Source organism: Aspergillus puulaauensis, chromosome 1 (genome assembly GCF_016861865.1).
Source record: "Aspergillus puulaauensis MK2 DNA, chromosome 1, nearly complete sequence".
Lineage (NCBI taxonomy): Eukaryota > Fungi > Ascomycota > Eurotiomycetes > Eurotiales > Aspergillaceae > Aspergillus > Aspergillus puulaauensis.
Window position 1 is genome coordinate 3,036,017 of NC_054857.1, and position 18,074 is coordinate 3,054,090.

General features: G+C 51.1%; 9 protein-coding genes across 9 annotated transcripts; 4 read left to right on the forward strand and 5 right to left on the reverse strand.

Moving 5' to 3' along the window:
- Positions 1-16: 16 nt before the first annotated feature.
- On the forward strand, positions 17-2,148 carry APUU_11197S (RING finger protein; the record flags this gene model as incomplete). Its single annotated transcript, XM_041695634.1, has 5 exons — positions 17-131; positions 187-828; positions 884-1,176; positions 1,234-1,850; positions 1,902-2,148. The coding sequence occupies 5 exons, from the start codon at positions 17-19 to the stop codon at positions 2,146-2,148; spliced, it is 1,914 nt and encodes a 637-aa protein (XP_041550564.1).
- A 74-nt stretch (positions 2,149-2,222) lies between these two features.
- Positions 2,223-3,581, reverse strand: APUU_11199A (alpha/beta hydrolase family protein; the record flags this gene model as incomplete). Its single annotated transcript, XM_041695645.1, has 1 exon — positions 2,223-3,581. One exon carries the CDS (start codon positions 3,579-3,581, stop codon positions 2,223-2,225), a length of 1,359 nt encoding a protein of 452 aa, XP_041550565.1.
- Positions 3,582-3,748: 167 nt separating this feature from the next.
- APUU_11200A (uncharacterized protein) lies at positions 3,749-5,133 on the reverse strand (the record flags this gene model as incomplete). The annotated part of the gene is made up of 4 exons (XM_041695658.1): positions 3,749-4,105; positions 4,160-4,407; positions 4,490-4,821; positions 4,889-5,133. 4 exons carry the CDS (start codon positions 5,131-5,133, stop codon positions 3,749-3,751), a joined length of 1,182 nt encoding a protein of 393 aa, XP_041550566.1.
- Positions 5,134-6,797: 1,664 nt separating this feature from the next.
- On the reverse strand, positions 6,798-8,156 carry APUU_11201A (glycoside hydrolase family 43 protein; the record flags this gene model as incomplete). The annotated part of the gene is made up of 1 exon (XM_041695669.1): positions 6,798-8,156. One exon carries the CDS (start codon positions 8,154-8,156, stop codon positions 6,798-6,800), a length of 1,359 nt encoding a protein of 452 aa, XP_041550567.1.
- Positions 8,157-8,665: 509 nt separating this feature from the next.
- On the reverse strand, positions 8,666-10,344 carry APUU_11202A (cytochrome P450; the record flags this gene model as incomplete). The annotated part of the gene is made up of 4 exons (XM_041695680.1): positions 8,666-8,825; positions 8,887-9,494; positions 9,545-10,083; positions 10,137-10,344. 4 exons carry the CDS (start codon positions 10,342-10,344, stop codon positions 8,666-8,668), a joined length of 1,515 nt encoding a protein of 504 aa, XP_041550568.1.
- Positions 10,345-10,724: 380 nt separating this feature from the next.
- APUU_11203S (class I SAM-dependent methyltransferase) lies at positions 10,725-11,747 on the forward strand (the record flags this gene model as incomplete). Its single annotated transcript, XM_041695691.1, has 2 exons — positions 10,725-11,665; positions 11,711-11,747. The coding sequence occupies 2 exons, from the start codon at positions 10,725-10,727 to the stop codon at positions 11,745-11,747; spliced, it is 978 nt and encodes a 325-aa protein (XP_041550569.1).
- Positions 11,748-12,384: 637 nt separating this feature from the next.
- On the forward strand, positions 12,385-14,451 carry APUU_11204S (DUF4246 domain-containing protein; the record flags this gene model as incomplete). The annotated part of the gene is made up of 4 exons (XM_041695702.1): positions 12,385-12,732; positions 12,786-13,856; positions 13,931-14,374; positions 14,425-14,451. 4 exons carry the CDS (start codon positions 12,385-12,387, stop codon positions 14,449-14,451), a joined length of 1,890 nt encoding a protein of 629 aa, XP_041550570.1.
- Positions 14,452-14,959: 508 nt separating this feature from the next.
- Positions 14,960-15,844, forward strand: APUU_11205S (acetate uptake transporter family protein; the record flags this gene model as incomplete). Its single annotated transcript, XM_041695713.1, has 4 exons — positions 14,960-15,143; positions 15,194-15,330; positions 15,387-15,720; positions 15,777-15,844. 4 exons carry the CDS (start codon positions 14,960-14,962, stop codon positions 15,842-15,844), a joined length of 723 nt encoding a protein of 240 aa, XP_041550571.1.
- A 557-nt stretch (positions 15,845-16,401) lies between these two features.
- APUU_11206A (uncharacterized protein) lies at positions 16,402-17,953 on the reverse strand (the record flags this gene model as incomplete). The annotated part of the gene is made up of 3 exons (XM_041695724.1): positions 16,402-16,514; positions 16,576-17,557; positions 17,606-17,953. The coding sequence occupies 3 exons, from the start codon at positions 17,951-17,953 to the stop codon at positions 16,402-16,404; spliced, it is 1,443 nt and encodes a 480-aa protein (XP_041550572.1).
- Positions 17,954-18,074: the final 121 nt, after the last annotated feature.

Consider the following 18,074-nt stretch of genomic DNA (forward strand, 5'->3'; position numbering starts at 1 on the left):
CGGAACTTCAAACAAAATGGTCTCGATCACTATTGAAGGGCTTCGAACCGAAGGAAAGGAGGAACCCGAGAACACAACACTCGATGTGCCCGCAGAGACCGAGTTGGCCAGTCTTCCTTCGCTAGCTCCAGGTAAGTGCTCTTCCGCGGCGTATTAACTCTATCAATGCCAATATGAGACCTGCAGGATACCTTATACCTGATCGTTTCTCTCGGATAAAACAAAACGGCACCGTGGGCGGCGCGTTCATGCTCGACTCTGCCTATTGCCTGAACCATCCTACTGAGAACATCGAGATTTCAACGGACCGTCCGTCCAATTTCAGTAAGCGATGTATCAACGTTGACGATACCTTCCTCCATTTCGTCACCCTTGAGAAGGGTGGCCGGGCGTTGACGGCCAAGCTCGATGGCGAAGGATTAGGACAGAGCTCGAGTATAGTGATTGATGGCGAGTTGGAAATTACCTTCCATCGCACACTGCGCATGCCTGACGACGTTAAGACCCATCCTTTACCAGCTTCACACGGCACTTTTCCACTCTACAATGTCGACGCCTTTGCATCCAGATTACCGGAGAAGATAACGCAGCGTGGTGGTATTTTCTTTCCCATGTGGCAGCGAGAGGCTCTCTGGTTCAACTTCCAAAACAATAGCAGAACTACCCGTTATGCAATCCGAGTTAACATCGGCCACATCAACGCCGTAAGCGGCCTTAATATTTTTGAGGCTTCTGGGAAGCAAGATTACATTGTGGTTCCTGGTCAGAAGTGGCTTGACGGAGTTGCTGTTGCTCCTGGTGTTGTACGCCAGTTTGTGGCCATGCCTCGTAAGTTCAATACATCCCTAAATATACATTCACACGTCTAATAAATTGGTTGTAGTTGGATCTGGCTATACCGTTGAAGGGCAAATCAGCGGAAAGGAGTCCTTTGGCGGGATCCAGATAGAGGTTATTCCGTCATATGAACGCAATTCTTACACGTTCAAGTACCGAAATGAGCAGGGTAAACACGTCGGGATGGCTGAGTATAGTACACCGCGCCAGCGTGGGCTCAAAAATGGCGATATGGTCAAAATTACAAACGTCTCTTCGACATTCCTTGAGCCAGCAAAGATTTACGATCTTCTCGATGATGGGGAGAGCTTTGAGGGAATACAAAGGCTCCACCTAATGGTGTGTTGCGGTTCGGCTGGGTAATCTGATGAAGTTACTAACCTTGAGACACTGTAGGCCGGCTATCTCAGCCCTACCGGCCTCGGTGGCTCGGCTTCACCATCACGCAGAAGAGCAGTGAAGTCTAAAAGAAAATCGGCTTTGTATTCCTATCCTCCTTCATATAACTCAGCTTCTTATGACTCAGCTTCTTATTATGATCGGGCACGCTTGCGGAGCGTTCTTGAACGGGGTGAACCGGATGAACTAAGCAGAGATTACAGCCCGACAGAGGCTTACAATCCCCGACGCCCACAAGAAATGGGAATCGCAGCAGGCGGAAAGCTTGTGCAGGACATAGTTAAGGACACATCACCCAACTACGTCTGGAACAAAGCAAGGGCAAAATTAGTCGATATCCACATCCTCCATCCTTCCGCTTTCGAGGCCGTTACACATGTTCTAGCCCCTAAAACTCCAATTGCCACAGAAGAATACTTGGCTGCCGGTATTCCGTTCTACGCAGTAGAAGAGGACCCAGATCAGCGACTGGACGGGTCCGAAGTGCTGGCTGGAGTGAAGAGCGTCAGTGCGATGGACAGCCATGTCGGGGTGCAGGATGGGTCCAGCACCGACTTTGACCCGTCAAAGCCGAAACGTTGTGCAAAATGTGCTGTGCGGTTGTGCGATTGCATGTATGTCCTCCAGTTTAGAAGGGGTGAGTTTCCATTCTGACTCTATCTCAGTGTTCGGCCTTGTAACCACCAGTTCTGCCATGTGTGTATCAAAGCAATCGCATCGCCCAGGGCAAACACAAGTTCAAACGAGCAGCGCTGTCCGCTTTGCTCGGCGAATATCGCTCACGTAGCAGGATTCTCCGCACCAATGAATCTGCCCGGGGAGGAAACATTCAAAGTGGATGTGCCTGTTGTCATGTTGGAGGTCGATGATGGAAGAACGGCATTTCAGTCGGTTATGGAGATGAGGCTGTAAGGATAGAAGGACGGTGCTACTTTATCAAGTTCTACCTTTCTACCTCATCTCGATTTGATCAAGGCATGTAGTTCTTACTTATTGCCAATCCATCTAGCAAGATCATCCACAACCCGCTTGTCAACATTCCCAGGAACACCATACTCCAAGGGCGTTGGCATCCCATTCCCATAAACAAAAAGATGATTCAACCCTTCATACAAGTAAAACTTCACACCCTCCTTCCCTCGCAAAGCCTCCCACCAAACCCCATAATCGTCCTCCACAGTAACCTGATAATCCCTCTCCCCTTGAAACACAGCAACCGGCTTCCCAAGACACTCAGCAGTCCGGATCGGTTCGAACCGGCGATAATCAAGCCAGTAGGCAGCTCTAATCCCAAACGGGAGTTTCTTTGCAGGCGTTGCCATCGTCAAGTCCTCACCATCCGCAACTTCAGCCCGCACTTCCGCATCTTCAATCTGTTTACCCAGGTACAATGACTCCGGCCCGTCTAGTGTCTTTATATACCGCAGCTGCCGCACAAAAGACCGGTAAATCGGCTCTGCAGGCCCAGCCATCAGTATACACCCAGAAACACCGTCCATACCGGCAATTCTAGGAGCAACAACCGCGCCGAGACTATGACCCAGGACATAGATGCTACCTGCGCGGATCCTCGGATGCGCCTGGGCTTGTGATATAGCGTCGGTGGCATGCTCGACATATTCATCTGTTAGGGTTATATCCTTGCGTTTTGAAAATACCTTTCGATGCGTGAATGTAGCTTTATCGAATCGGATCGAGGCGATGCCGTGACTCGCTAGACCCAATGCAAGGTCTTTGAAGGGCTTGTTTTCTTCGACTGTTGAGTCGCGATCTAGGGGTCCGGACCCGCCGAGGAAGATAATGCAGGGGAACTTGGACTCTAGCTCTTCATGGATTGTGCTTGGAAGGCAAAGTGTCGCTCCGACTTTGAATCTTCCCTCTCCGAGCGTGATCTCGGTTTCATGCGCGTCGTCTGCATAAGAGGGTGCCTGCCACCCAGGACCAAGACCAAGCTTGTTCAACGAAAAGAAGCGCAGTCCTACAAGTCCTCCCCATGAAGTTATTAGAAGGAGCATACCGAACTCCGCGCGCTGGAATCTCAGCGGGACTTTGACGGTTGTTAGGAGCCATCCGGTGCTGGTTATGGGGTCGCCGATGCTTTGCAGTGGTCCGAAGGATTTGCATACTATGTTCCAGCCTTTCTCTAGGACGTATTCTGGGAGGAGGAAGCGGAGGGGGAAGATGAATTGGCTTTTAACATTATTCCAGTGGGAGGTGTTTAGTTGGTGGATTATTGAGTGGACGTGGTGGGTTATTTGTTGCTTGTTTGGGCTGGCCCAGGGGTTGATATGCGCTGTTATCCAGTTGAATAGGGCAGTCATTTTTGTCCACGTAGCCCAAGGCATGGTGTTTGATATGGATCCTAGATGATATCTGGGGGTGTCGTTATTATAATATAGGGCTAAGAGCGGGAAGCGGGGCGCGGGGCAACCTAGCTGGAACTATAGCGGGCTAACTTAATACGTCATATTAAACGACCCAAGATTTATTAGGAGTAGAGATAAGTAGTGGTCTATAAACCCATATGCTTCTGAATCCATTCATCTTCAGCCAACTCCCTCGCCGAACTCCGCTTCTCCGGCTCCCATTGCAGCATCCTCCGCATCATGCGTAAGAATCTCTGCCTATCCTCTTCTTTAAGGGATGTCTCCCTCTGTTCTAGGGGTATTTCACCCTTTAATAACCCTTTCTCCCGGAACTCATCCGTCTCAGAGAAGAATTTCCTGCTCTGCCTCCCGGCCGCAAGAAGACCCGCCGGGGGAGGCCCAAGGAGATCGACCATCTCAGCAAGGTGTGCTCGACTTCGATACCTTTGGTGCTCGGGATCATGCCCGGTGAATAGCGAGCCGCCTTGAAAGATATCCCAGATCTGAGTCTCCATTAGAAAAATATTAATAACCTGGTATTGTATTGGCTAACTTACCATGCATCCGACGTTCCATATATCAATACCATACGACCACGGAGCCTCCAGGATTACTTCTGGGGCGCGGTATATGTCCGGCTGCACGTCTTCTAGATGTTCCCTGTCACCCAGCACAGCAGAACTAAAGTCACATAGAACAGGGGCGCCTATTTTGCCGGGACCTATTTCTAAGTCTCGGGATAAATAAATGTTTCGTTCATCCATATCCTTTCTCGGAGAGGGGTTCTGCAGCTCGTCTTGTTCCGCTTTAATAAATGCCGAGTCGTCGGCGAATTCAAACATGAGATTATTGGACTTGATATCTGGTCAAGTAAATGAACAACATACCAGTATGTATAACCTTACACTCCGTATGCAGGTAATCCAACGCAAGAAACAACCTATGCAGCGTAAACGCGACAATCGGCTCCGGCAACCTTTGGACCGGGTTGCGGTGAAGAAATTCCCAGACACTCTCGAACAATGGAGGATGGACCAGACATTGGTGCTTATCATCCGGTCCGTCAATATTAAACGAGTCCAGTAGAGATCTGACGGCCTTGCGGCCTGGATGTCTTGAAAACCGTTCAATGTGCTGATACATCTTCAGCTCGTCGTCAACCTGCCGTCCCATAGAGGCGGAGTTGACAAAGATCTTGAGAGTGACATATGAGCGCCAACTAGCAAATTGTATAAGCTGTGCATAATTTATACCAAGTACGGTATGATAGGGGATACAATACATACTTCATATCTCGCGCCAACCAAACAGTCGAGGAAACTCCATATCCCAGTTTCGATACAACCTGGTACCGGTTCTGGAAGACCTCGCCTATGTGTGTCGGATAGTATCGAGAGGCGGCGTAATCAGGGAAGTTCTCTTCTTCGATTTTCTGTGTTGGGACGACGATGCCGTAGTTTGGGTTTGCGAAGTTGAGTGGCTTCCATCGCGGTCTGAGCAATCGGGGGATGGATCGGAGAAGGGAGGCCATTGTGAGATAGGATGGATTATAGAAACGGAAATGACGTTCTGTTAGTAAAAGTGGTGGTAGAGGACGTTGCTCTCGCCGATATAGCCATAACAGTTGAGAGAATGGATGTTTACTTGAGGTCGCGTTGAGAAATTGCACTAGCCTTGTTAGTTAGTATACATTATCTAATATAACTGTAATCTAGCTGAAATTGGATATACAGAGTATACAGAGTATGCAGATATATAGTATCAAAGTGTATCGGTTGATACCTAAGATAGAACATTAATGGACTCCGATAATAAAGGATACTAACTGCTAATTAATGAAGCCCAACTCCCTCAAAGCACTCAACTCCAGCTGCTCATTATCCTCCTTTGTGAACCTCCCAACATCACCAGCTTCAGGGCTCCTAACCCATCCCAGCGAGAGATCCTCACTCCGCACCAGCTGCTCTCTCGCAATCCATTTCCGCTGAACAAACCTCCCAACATTCCTAGTTGGCGGCCTTGCATTTGCTTTAAGAGCCATGTCCAAAGCCTTAAGCAGTTGTTTTTGGGCTCCTGGTAATGGTTTGGGGATAAACCGCGCCGTCTGGTCTTTGAACAGTCGGTACCAGGGATAATACAGATTCGAGCTCCCTAGGACAAGATCTTTATAAAAGGACTCGAATGCGAAAGGGAAAAAGCCCGCCATTTCCCAGTCGATGATTGCAACGACCTTGTAGTGGTCTGTGGTACTCTCTCGCCGGACAAGGATATTTCGAGGCTCGAGATCATTGTGACAAAGGACGACGGTCTCCTGCAATGAGAGGATATCCTCTTTGGACATGGCTACAGAGGGTATATCGTCGAATTCGCACTCGAATAACAGTCCCTCGTCTAATTCAGTGACAGCGATTTGCTTGAACCCATCTTCGGCTTTGACGAGGCCCCGAACAAGATCGGACAGGTTGGAGAAAAGCCCCAACGAAGGACCACCAAGTGGGATAGATGGAGTTTCAATAGCGGCTTTGTTTTCCAGCTTGAAGAATTGCTGCGCCTTTTTATGCAGATTGATACTGTGGAGCTTTCCGACAATAGATGCAACCTGTTCTGCAACGTGCAGCTGCTGGTCGTCTGTCATGTCACTCCAGATACTCTCCAGCGTGACGGCGTCCTTGACATACGTGGTCACTGAGTAGTCAAACTTTTTTCCGTCTTCTGTTGATGCCGTTCCTGTTTTATGCACTGTAGGGACGTAGTCTGGGATTACCTGGCCCGCGAGCTCCTGTATAGCGGACACTGCAGGGATCTGACTACCTTCAGGTTCGATACGGACGATAAAGCCCTCTCCAGACTCTGGACAGGCAGTAAAGGTGCAGGATTGGAAGTTCTGTGAGAGTACTTCGGTTGAGATGAACGTAGTATTGGGAAAGATCTCGGCGAGGATGTAATTGTCCGGCGCAAGATCGAGTTTCTCATCAGAAGACATGCTGTAGATTGGCGAGGTAGTTTGATGGAGAAGATGTTTACTCTGAGCAGTCTCTGGATATTCAAAGAATATATACTGCTAGTTCAAACAAAGGCCTCTTTGTGACGAGCGTGCACCTACTCAAACGTGGTGTTGCACAGGTTGATATCCTGATTGATAAACAAAGGATCCTATTCAAACAGAGCTGATTACATTGGCGATATAGAGCTCTGTTACTCAAACTGCCACCAGTCAAAGTTAAACAGAAAGCCATCACCCTCGCCAACAAACTTGAAGAACAAATCATGAGTCCCAGTAGCCTCAGTGACAGGACAGCTCACCGTCGTCCACTCCTGCCAGCCCCCAGTCCCAACCACCGTGCAAGTCCCAATAAGTAGACCGTCTTCACCATCCAGCCGCAGCTCGATATCTCCACCATCAGACTCAGACGCCACACTTGCACTGAACGACTCCGCGCCATCCCCAAAGGCAACCCCATTAACCTTGATATAGTCCCCATTGTTAACATCACCAACATTCAACCCCCCCTCACTACACTCCTCCGTCTCAATCCCCTCAGACCACGCGATAGTCTCCGCCTCCTGCCTCACAAACGGATCCAGATCCCGCACCTGCTCCGGTCCCTCCTCCGTCATCTGCAGCACAGGAATCGACCCATCCTCGTTATACTCGAAACTCTCCACCGCCACAGACCGCGTATACCCACTGCCCCCAGGGAGCGCCCCGTTATGGTACACAAAGTAAGACACATTCCCATAATCCACAATCCCGGGGTGATTCGTAAAACTCGCACCACTGGACTCCATAACAACACCCCCATACGTCCACGGCCCCGTTGCAGACGGGCCAGTCGAGTACTGGATATTCTCCGGACAGCAGGTGCCCGCGTATACCATGTAGTACAGCCCATCGCGCTTATACAGCCAGGGACCCTCTTCAAAGGCGGTTGGCCGCTCCTCAGTTGGTTCAGGCCGGGTCCCGAATCCCTCCGTTGTTAGGGATACCTGTGTGATCTCGCCGGTATACGACACCATATCGTCGTTCAGCGTGACGTACCACAGGTTCGGATTTCCCCAGTAGAGATACGCTTGCTCGTCGTCGTCATCGTCAATAAAAACCGACGGGTCAATCTCATTATTCTCAAGCAGCGGGCCCCCAATTGCATCCTCGTACGGGCCCTCAATGGACTCGCTAACGCCCACGCCGATCGCCATCCTACCCGTCTGCCCATTCCGCACGGGGACGTAGAAGTAGAATTTCCCATTGCGCGGGATCACCTGCCCCGCCCAGGCTTGGGCGGAGACCCAGCTGAATGTTTCCAGCGACATGGGCGAGCGGTGGTGCTGCCAGTTTGCCATGTCGGAGGAGGAGAAGAGGCGCCAGTCGAGCATGGTGTAGTCGGTGGAGTTGTCTTCGTCGTGGCCGGTGAAGATGTAGAACCGGTTGTTGTGGATTAGGGGGGCTGGGTCTGCGGTGTAGATGGTTTGGACGATTGGGTTTTCGGCGGTTGTAAAGTTTATGTTGATGATATGGTACAGGAGTAGTGTGATGAGGGAGAATAGAGATGGCATCTTGGGTAGCATCTTTGATGTTCAGTGTCTGATGGTGTCTGATGTTGGATTAGGGCTTAGTTGGCTAGTGTAGAGAATACAACAGCCTGTCCACAGTTTAAGTAGTCCAGAAATACTCAATGCAGACGCAGATCCCCGCATCTTGAAACCCCCAGTTTCAAGTCAATTTATCCTCATTTATCCGGCTGGCTAGGCGCTCGTCATTGAAGACCCTGCCGTGGAATAAGATCTGCAGCTCCGGAGAGAGATGTGGGGGAAGACCGGGGTCTGGTGCATCTCGGTTATTTAACGGTAAATAGATAATTAATGATAGCTCTTCGACCTGCTTCTCAGAAGTGGAAAGATCATTTCCTGGCAGTCTCGCACAGTTCATCCTTGGTATGGGGAGACGGATGTCGATGAGGATGTTGAATGGATGTATATGTACGGACTATTTTTCATTATAGGGATCTAGAGCAAAATACTGAGGATGTGGGTCATGAACAAGTATTCAATTATACTAATGCTATTCATTTGACGAATACCCTAATGCCTTTCGAATCCAGCTTCGGAAAGGGTAGAAAGAAGTCATGAGCAAGTTCCACATCCGAGATATCAGTCTCGTACAGCTCGAAATCGAAGAGTCGGAATAACGAGGCGAATACTAAATACAGCTCGCACCACGCAAGACTACCACATTAATTAGAATCGTGCATAGTTATGCTGTGTTTAGGAAGGTCCAGGGGCGTACTTGATTCCAAGACAGGATCTCGTTCCCTTTCCAAACCCAACAAAGTAGCGCTCCAGGGGCGATCCGTTTTTGGCGCGCGGCGAGTCCAACCATCGCTCTGGGATGAAGGACTTTGCGTCTGGGAATATTTCTTCATCCCAGTTTAAGAACGGGATTGTCATGGAGATGGGTGTGCGTGCTGGGATAGCCCGATTATTAAACTCAATTGGCTTCGGTAGAAGACGCACATTGCGGGATGTTGTTGAGTATGACAGTCGGACTGCCTCCTTGATTACAGCGGTTAGATAAGGGAGTTTCTCCAGTTCAGCCCACTCAAGCTTTGAACTGATATTCTCGATACTGGCGTCTGGAATGGCATTGACAAGTTCATCCTGCAATCGAGCCAGGACCTTAGGGTTGGTGAGCAGGTAGAATGTCCCCACGCTCAGCGTCCATCCAGTTGTCGCCAGCCCGGCGCCGATGATAAGCTGTGCTTCGTCCTGGAGCCGGCGGTCGGCTTTTTCAGTCGCTGGGAGGCTGCCTGTAATTAGATCTGATAGTACTGTTGGCTTGCTGGCTTTTGTGGTCTCTTGGGAAGCCTTGATATCGCGGATTTGGGTCCCGAAGTCCTGTCGCATTTAGATTGACAGTTTAGCTTGAAATAGACGAGACAACTCACCTTCTGCATGCGAAAAATTAAGGCGTATATGGGCTCCAACTTCTCAATCCACGAATAAGGCAGCGTGTTCATGAACTTGGGTATCAGTGGGAACTGGAGGGCCATGTTACCGGTAATGCTTACACCAGCAAACGCATCGTGCAATATCGGAGCCCAGTCCTGTTTATACAGCGAGGCATAGTCATGGCCAAAGCAGTACTGCATGATGATGTCTTCACTAAAGGCCATGTATCCGCGGTGGATCGGCACGGGTGCATCAAGGCCTTGATAGTCCTTGACCTTCTTGAGCAGGACATCCAGTTTCTGGCGGATGATATTTTGTAACCCGAGGACACGCTGTCTCGAGAAGAATGGGTTCAAAGCGCCCCGTCGGATACGATGCAGGCTGTCAGGCGCGGTGGTCAAGACCGATGTGTCATTGCCAAATCGATTCGACATCCAGCTATACTTATCCACCCTGCCCGCCTTGGTAAAGACCGATTCCCACAGGTCGGCGTCGAGGACATGGAGTTCGTCAGGGGTAATGCGAACGATCGGGCCTGTGGAGCGCCTATTAGGCTGGAGATTTATAGTTATGGGGCTGACTGCATACCATATCGTTCATGCTGCTTTTTGATCCAGAAGATGAATCGGCCTTGCAGATGGACATCATAGTAGCATTCATGCCAGCGACTCAGAGCAGCGTACCGGGGGCCAGGGAAGCCCGCCAGTGGGTGCAGAAGCAGGCGATAAAGGCCCAGGCCTAGTAGATAGACAATGTATGACAATGCAAGGAGCACGGCCAGCACGAGAGGGGCCATGGTGAACAATGGCAATCATCGTTCCAGACGAACCCGTGGGCACAGAGGGGGCCGTCTTTAATAATGGCCCGACCATCCTGACCAACGTCAAACAGGCGATTGCAAAGAGGACGGGACAGTGAGGGTGGACCGAGTGGAGGACGAACACAAGACTAAACAAGACTAACACAAGACTCCTGCCGAACAGGGAAATGTTCGTTACTAGCGCTGGACGGGCCGGGCCCACCCAACTCGAGTCACTGAGGGACCAGCAACCAGCGTGCCAGCGCAGCCGGCACTGTCAGTGTCATTGCGGTGGGACTGGCCGCGGTGGGTTTATATCTCATAAGCTCACCGTCTCCCATCTTCATCCTTCTCGTGCCTCGGCCACAACCCCAACAATGGCCCCAACCGACCCCTCCTCAGCGTTCATCGAGCCCGACTCCAGCGACGCGGACTCGGTTTTTACAAACTCGACCGCCTACACCGAGAGCCTGCGCTCGAGCCTGCTCCAGAGCGTGCGCGAGAATGGGCGCGGCTACCACAAGTATTCCGACGGCAAGTACTTCATCCCCGAGGACGAGCAGGAACAGGAGCGCCTGGACATGCAGCACGAGATCTGCCTGATGACTTTAAACCGCAAGCTGCATCTCGCCCCGGTGCCGTCCACCGTGCAGAACGTTCTTGATCTCGGCACGGGCACAGGAATCTGGGCAATCGACTTTGCAGACCAGTACCCCTCGTCTAGTGTCATTGGCACGGACCTCAGCCCAATCCAGCCCTCGTGGGTGCCGCCAAACCTGAAATTCGAAATCGACGACTACGAGCAGCCCTGGACCTACGCGCAGAAGTTTGATTTCATCCACGCCCGCATGCTCTCGGGCTCCATTGCCAACGAGGAAAATTTGTTTCGCCAGGTGTACGATAATTTAACGCCGGGCGGGTGGTTCGAGCTGTTTGATTTTTCTTTCCCCGTGCGCTCAGACGATGGCACCATGCACGGGACAGCCTTTGAAACCCTGAATAGCAAGCTGGTCGAAGGGCTACGCTTAATCGGTCGCAACGGCGCTCTGGCCGACGAGTACAAGGGGCTGCTAACTCAGACCGGGTTCCAAAACGTCGTCGAAGTCAAGTACAAGTGGCCGCAGAATTCCTGGCCAAAGGACAAGGAGTTGAAGAAAATCGGACAGTGGAACATGGTCAACACCTTGGATGGCCTGCATGGGTTTTCTGCGAGGCTCTGCACTCAGGTTCTGGGGATGTCGGCGGCCGAGCTGGAGCTTTTGCTCGCGCAGTCCAGGAAGGACATCACGAACCCGAAAGTCCACTCCTACTGGTCAATGTGAGTGTCTGCACTTTTAAAGCTTCGTATTTCTAACTATTGCAGTGTTGTGGCGTATGGCCAGAAGCCAGCGGAGGCGTGACCCCTCCCGTCAAGCTGTACTGAGACACTATTCAAGAGTTGGACACAATCTGCTTCGAAACCTGAATCCCTCCGTAAAACGTATAACATGACCTGTACATTGCCTTTGGGCCGACTTCTCTAGCATTAATCTGTCTTAATTGTCGGCGCTATAAACTAACATAAGTAATTACCACTAATAAATTATTTTAAGCGAGTTAAGCTATGGGATTTATCACTGACATAATATTCCATTCATGTCAATTGTCGTTATTTCCATCCAAATTTGTCCAGACCGTCGAAAGTTATCTACGCTTCGCTTCAATTCAAATTCCGGTCTCCGAATGTCATGACGGTGTTGAACACAGGGACCTTTGTGAGTCTGTTGGCTACCATGGTCCACTTCTGCCACAGAGTACAACATACAGTATTTCTTTGTGTTTGTCACAGCCACACTTCCATCAGCCTTCTCGCCAAATATTCCATACACGACTATACTAGAAGACACAGGCCTGTCAATATGTTTCTCCATCCAAGCAGTGATAATCCACCAACCCTTCCCGAATCATCCTAGGTGCACAATATCCTCGTATTCAAGACCCAAGTGGGGTCTTAACCCTCAGAAAACAACCTCCTGAACTCCAACCACTCAAACCACCATGGCCAGCACCGCCAACAACCGCATTTTTCTCCCGGGCTTCGGCCGCGCGCTGAACGACTACCCGTACGACCTCACCCAGGGGCCCAAGGGCCCGCGACTGCGCTTCCCGCACGCGATTGAAGATGAGTATCCCGCTCAGGGCGTGTCCGTGCGCGAGCGCCGCATGATGGAGTTCGTCAACCAGATTACCGACAAGCCGGAGTGGACGAGGAAGGTTTTTGATGAGGAGATTGTGGCGAAGTGGCGCGCTGAGGCTGTTGGCTACCGTGGGGAATTGAATGAGGATGATGAATTGGATGAGGAGGGTGAGGATGAGAAGTATCTCACAGAGCCTACGTTTTCTTATGTGGGCTCCCTGGCATTCATTCCGGTGGAATATCTAATTGCTAACAGGGACAGTGCATCCAGGAGCTGCGCGACAAGGCAGAGTACTACAAAACCGCGAAGCTTGTCTCGGTCTGGGACTGCGAGCTGGCGGTGGTTAAATCCGACGAGGCCGTAGCAGACTATCTGCAGCAGGCTCTGCGACAGGCCGTGCGCGTGCTGGAGGACGTCCCAGACCACCAGAAGGACTGGCACCCGGGGTCAGACGGCAAAGTGCTCGATCTGCTGCATCCATCGCTGTTCCCGCTGATCTACGGCGTGTCCCGCGCGCTGCCTTGTGGTAGTGTACCCCTTGACCGCTGCACGTGGTTCAGCTGTGCCGGCGAGGTGGTCAGTTCGAGCTTCGACGAGAACGCACGGTATACACAGGTATCCAGGCAGCGGCACAGTTCGCTTAAAGAATGGGGCAGTTTCCAGTGGCTGCCGGCCGAGGTGCGGTTTGACGCGGACAACGGACGCGCAAATATCACCAGCTACGTCAACAACCTGCACCCACAGAAACACCAGGCGCTGTACCCCATCCTCGAGCAGTTCGTTGACGCGGTCGTCCCGCTATGGGACGAATGTCTGTCGTGGTTCCGGCCGCGCCTGCGCCTAGAGGATATCGCAGGCAACGAAGAAGAGGACTACGATGTCCCCGCCGACATCACATACACGCCTGATGAAGATGAAGCCGAGGGCGCAGAGATCCGGCCCTACACGTTCGCCGAGGTCCGGGGCGGGGATTACGACTTCAAGTATTCCGACAGCTTCCAGGAATGGTTTGAAGAGAACCGTTTCCTCAAGCAAACTGCCGTGCACGAGTTCCGGACTCGCCAGGAACACATCGCGCACCCCGACCACCGCCCCGTGCATCTGAAGCGCGATTTCGCAGCTGCTGGACTGCAGGTTATCTTCAAGCTAGCTAATATCCACCTCACGCCCGAGAAGCCCGAGTTCGAGGGCGGGTCGTGGCACGTCGAGGGCGCACTGAATGAGCATATCTGTGCCGCGGCGCTGTACTACTACGACGAGGAGAATATCACGGCGAGCCATCTGGCTTTCCGGCAGGGGATGGGCGATGATGTCAAGTCAATCCCCGCACAGGTATACATCCTCTCCTCTACCGAAACTACCAAACTACCAAACTACCGAATTAACCCTTCTGCCCATTCGTACAGAACGAGCACTCCTCCACCGAAGAATTCTACGGCGTCGAACAAAACGGCCCCGCCATCCAACATCTAGGAAGCGTCCTAACACGCCCGGGCCGACTCCTAGCCTTCCCCAACGTCCTCCAGCACCAGGTACAACCATTCAAACTTGCAGACACCACCAAACCAGGCCACCGCAAGATCCTGGCCCTCTTCCTGGTCGATCCGCACATCCGCATCCTCTCAACGGCTAATGTCGCCCCGCAACGCGTGGACTGGTGGGCGGAGCAGGTTCGTGCTTTGGCCCCGTTCAATGCGCTCCCGGTTGAGATCTTCAGCATGATTGTTGATCTGGTAGGGGGGCAGGGACAGGGGGTGCCGATTAGTTGGGAAGAGGCGGTGGCGACGCGCCAGGCGTTGATGGATCAGCGGGGGGCGTTGGTGGAGTATGTTAATGATGATATGGAAGAGGTGAGTTTGTGTTTGGTCTGTCCCTGAGCCTGGCTAATGTATCGCGTTAGAATACGTTTTGTTTCTGCGAGCATTAGGCTCATTATCATGAGTGAAGGGCTGTTTGAGTTGACTTTGCTGTTAGTGTGTGCTACACCAAGTTAGAGTTGCATATCCCTCGGCTACACGGTTTTTTGCTGCACCTTGAACAGTCGATAGACCTCTTCCCTGTTAGCCGTTTCGGCCTGAAGGCAACCCTCACACGTGGACATGGACTGGGGAAGACGGCGTTTTCGGCCCCGGCCTTGTATCTGGAGCCAGTACCAGCGGTGAATCCGTTGATTGGCATGGCTTGGCTTGACGATCATAGAGCTATCAAGGATGACAGGATGATATACCCAACACCTCCACATTTTAAGATTATACCCCGGGTCTCAACCAAGCATGAAGCTGCATGAAGCCGTCTAGGCACGGGGAAGCTGCTGAAGGATTTAAAGGATGCGATGGCTTACTCTGAGTCGTAAACATAACGACCCTACCCCAGGGTATTTGAAGTAGAAATTTACTCACGAACTTCTTCTCTGTTTTGGCAGGCATCTTCGTACAATGGCAACCAACACCATGGCTCAGGAACTGGAACCCAAGCAAGGCATCTCACATATTCCCAATACCTCTGGCGCAAACGACCTCGAATCCCAACAAACCCGCCAAGATGTGATCGAACATGTCAAGACACAGGGTCCCAAGATCGCAGACCCTACTCCCTTGGGACTTCTGTCCTTCGCTACTGGTGAGTCAATCTAGCTGAGAGGCTTACAAGTGTATTAAAGACAAAAAAAGGTATATTCCTCATAGCAATGTTCGGGATTGGGGCCCGGGATATCCAGACACCGAATGCCATGATCGGAGTGCTGCTCTTCTTCGGAGGCACATCCCAATTCCTCGCTGGGATAATAGAGTTTGTTCGTGGGCAGGCGGTACTCTCCCTTCCTTCGTATTCTTAACCAAATCACTAATTTCGATACATTTCTAGTTCGGCGCCACCCTGTGGTGCTCCTACTCCGCCTTCAACTTCTCATACGCCATGATCTACATCCCAGGCACAGGCATAATGGCCGCATACACAGACACGGAAACAGGCGCCATCAGCCCCGAGTTCAACCAAGCGCTGGCAATCTATATCTGGGCGTGGTTCATCGTGAACACAATCTACGCCATTGGGGCGGTGCGCACAACCTGGGTTCTGTTTCTGGATTTGGCGATCCTGAGCTTGGGCTTGCTGTTGCTTGCTGTGGGGTATATGGATGAGAACACGGCGGTTTTGAAGGCTGGGAATGCGGTTTTGCTTGTTGTGGCTTTTCTTTCTTGTGAGTCTACCAAATTGGCTTGAAATTATTATTGAAGTTGTGGCTAACCGTTGCAGACTGGGCAGGGTGTTCTGGGTTCTGGGCTTCGGCGACGCCTATCAAGGTGCCGACGTTCGCTATGTGAGGATATATAGTGATTACAAGCGATACAAGGCTTATGCCTGTACATTGGTCTATGATCAAGGCAGATAGTTGAAGCGAGGGCCCGAGTTCAAGGGATACTTCGTGAACAGATGCGCGGGCTGGGATGTATGTAATTTGAGGCCAGGAGGGCGAAGTTGGAATTATCATCATTCTCTAGTTACAATATGAAGAGATTCAGACTTAAGGTCATTGTAGTTATACAGTCATCAGCAAGCTAATCCTAGTCATCTTATGGTTTCTGGGGTTGTAGCGTCTGGATTCTGAGGTCTTGTTTTTAAGTTCCTTTGTAGCAAAGTCTTCGAGCAAATGGACAGACCATATTGCTTGGTGGGTTAGCTACCATTGAATCGATGGAGCTGTTGTACGACTTAGCAATACGGATACTTATGAGCGATATGTATTTGAAGTTATTCCAAACCTAATATAGTATATACTAGGATATTATATTCACATCATCGATTTATCTCAGCTTGTATACCAATACAATCATGATTCGACACAACTACTACAAACTAATCAAACTAATTAACGAGACAGTCAAAGTTTAACAGACGAGCGCTCATTTGAGCCATTCAGTCTTTTCGCGAGGGCAGTTCCCGCCAGACGACCAAAGGTCAACGAACGCAGAACGGAGGTGGCAGGAGGGTATTCTATAATCGATTAGAGATGCATACCATCATAAACACATACCATTATAATGAGGGAACGAACCATTGTAGTAAAGACCAGTCAGCTCTCCGGCAGCCCACAGGCCAGGGACGGGGGCTCCATTGGTGGCCAGGACTTGCGACTCGGTATTGACCTTGATGCCGCCATAAGTGAACGTGAGTTGCGTAGTGATTGGGAATGCGTGGTAAGGAGGCGAGTCCAATGGGTTGGCCCAGTTCGTCTTGTTGACTTTAAGGCCGGTGGTTGCTTTGCCGTCCAGTTTCATCAGGTCATACTCCTTGTCATTGCAGGCAGCATTGAACTCGGTGACGGTGCGTTCGAACTTATCAGGGTCTGCGCCGAGCTTCTTTGCAAGTTCTGAGAGAGTCTGTGCTTGAACAGGCTCTTGGTCGGTACTTTCATAGACCCAGCCCGGTCGAAACCGATTCATCACGGTGGAGTCAGTAACGAAATAGCCCTTATTATTATGATCCCGCCAAAGCTCCAAAGCAACCATCTCGAATGTTTCAAAGAGATGGCGTTTCCCTTCATCGTAGAACCGCTCGCAGTTCTCGTTCATCACGATGCCATAGTTATGGCCCCAGATCACAGCATCAGGCTTAGTGGCGCGAGTATCAACCAGCTCCGAGTGCAGGCCGTCAAATGAGCCAGCAACATCAGCACCCGCGTCTAGAGCCATTCGCAGCCCTTGCCCTCTATTGTATTTCAGGCCGGGGGCAATCAGCTGTAGCTCGTGGGTCTTGGGGCCGATATACTTTGCGAGCATTTCCCGGTTCCCTTCGAAACCGCCGCTCGCAAGCATCACGTCTTGAGAATAGAGTCTTTCCAATAGTCCGGTCGATCTGCGGACTTCAACTCCGTTGGTGCGTCCTTGGCTATCGGATAGGAGCGAGCGAGCTTCAGTCTCCCAGTGGACATCGCAGTTATCATACTGCTCGATATGCTTCATGAGAGCCTTGATAATGGCCCACCCTCCACCATCTGGCATCACAAAATGCTGGTCTGTCTTGAACTCAAGCAAGACCTAGAAGATCAGCACCATCTGTAATAAAAATAAAAATAAAAAACTTACATTCTCCTCTTTATGTCTGATAAAATTCACCCCATGGTCCTCGACATACTCCGCCGTCGTCTTCGCCTCCTGCGCAAGTTTCCGGCAATACTCCAGGTCCGCCTGGCCATTGCTAACCAGGCTCATTTCCTGTATCCAATCTTCATCGAAATTCAGGTTCTTGTCAAGACGCAAGTATGCCCCAGTCCATCTGGAAGCTCCGCACCGCTCTCCCTTCTTTCCGGCTTCGATCAGAGCTACGCGGGCGGACTTGTTGAGTCTCTTGGCTGTTTCGAGGAAGTTGAGCGCCGTCATACATCCGGCGAAACCGGAACCGACAATGATCAGGTCATAAGTAGAAGAAGACATGGTGATAAAGATGGGAGGTGGGCTGGTGAGATAGGAATGGTTCCTGGGGATTCCCCATGGGGGTTTAACAAGGGGTAATTATACCTGTTCGTCTTACCGCGTGCGGGGGCTTAGAGGATGC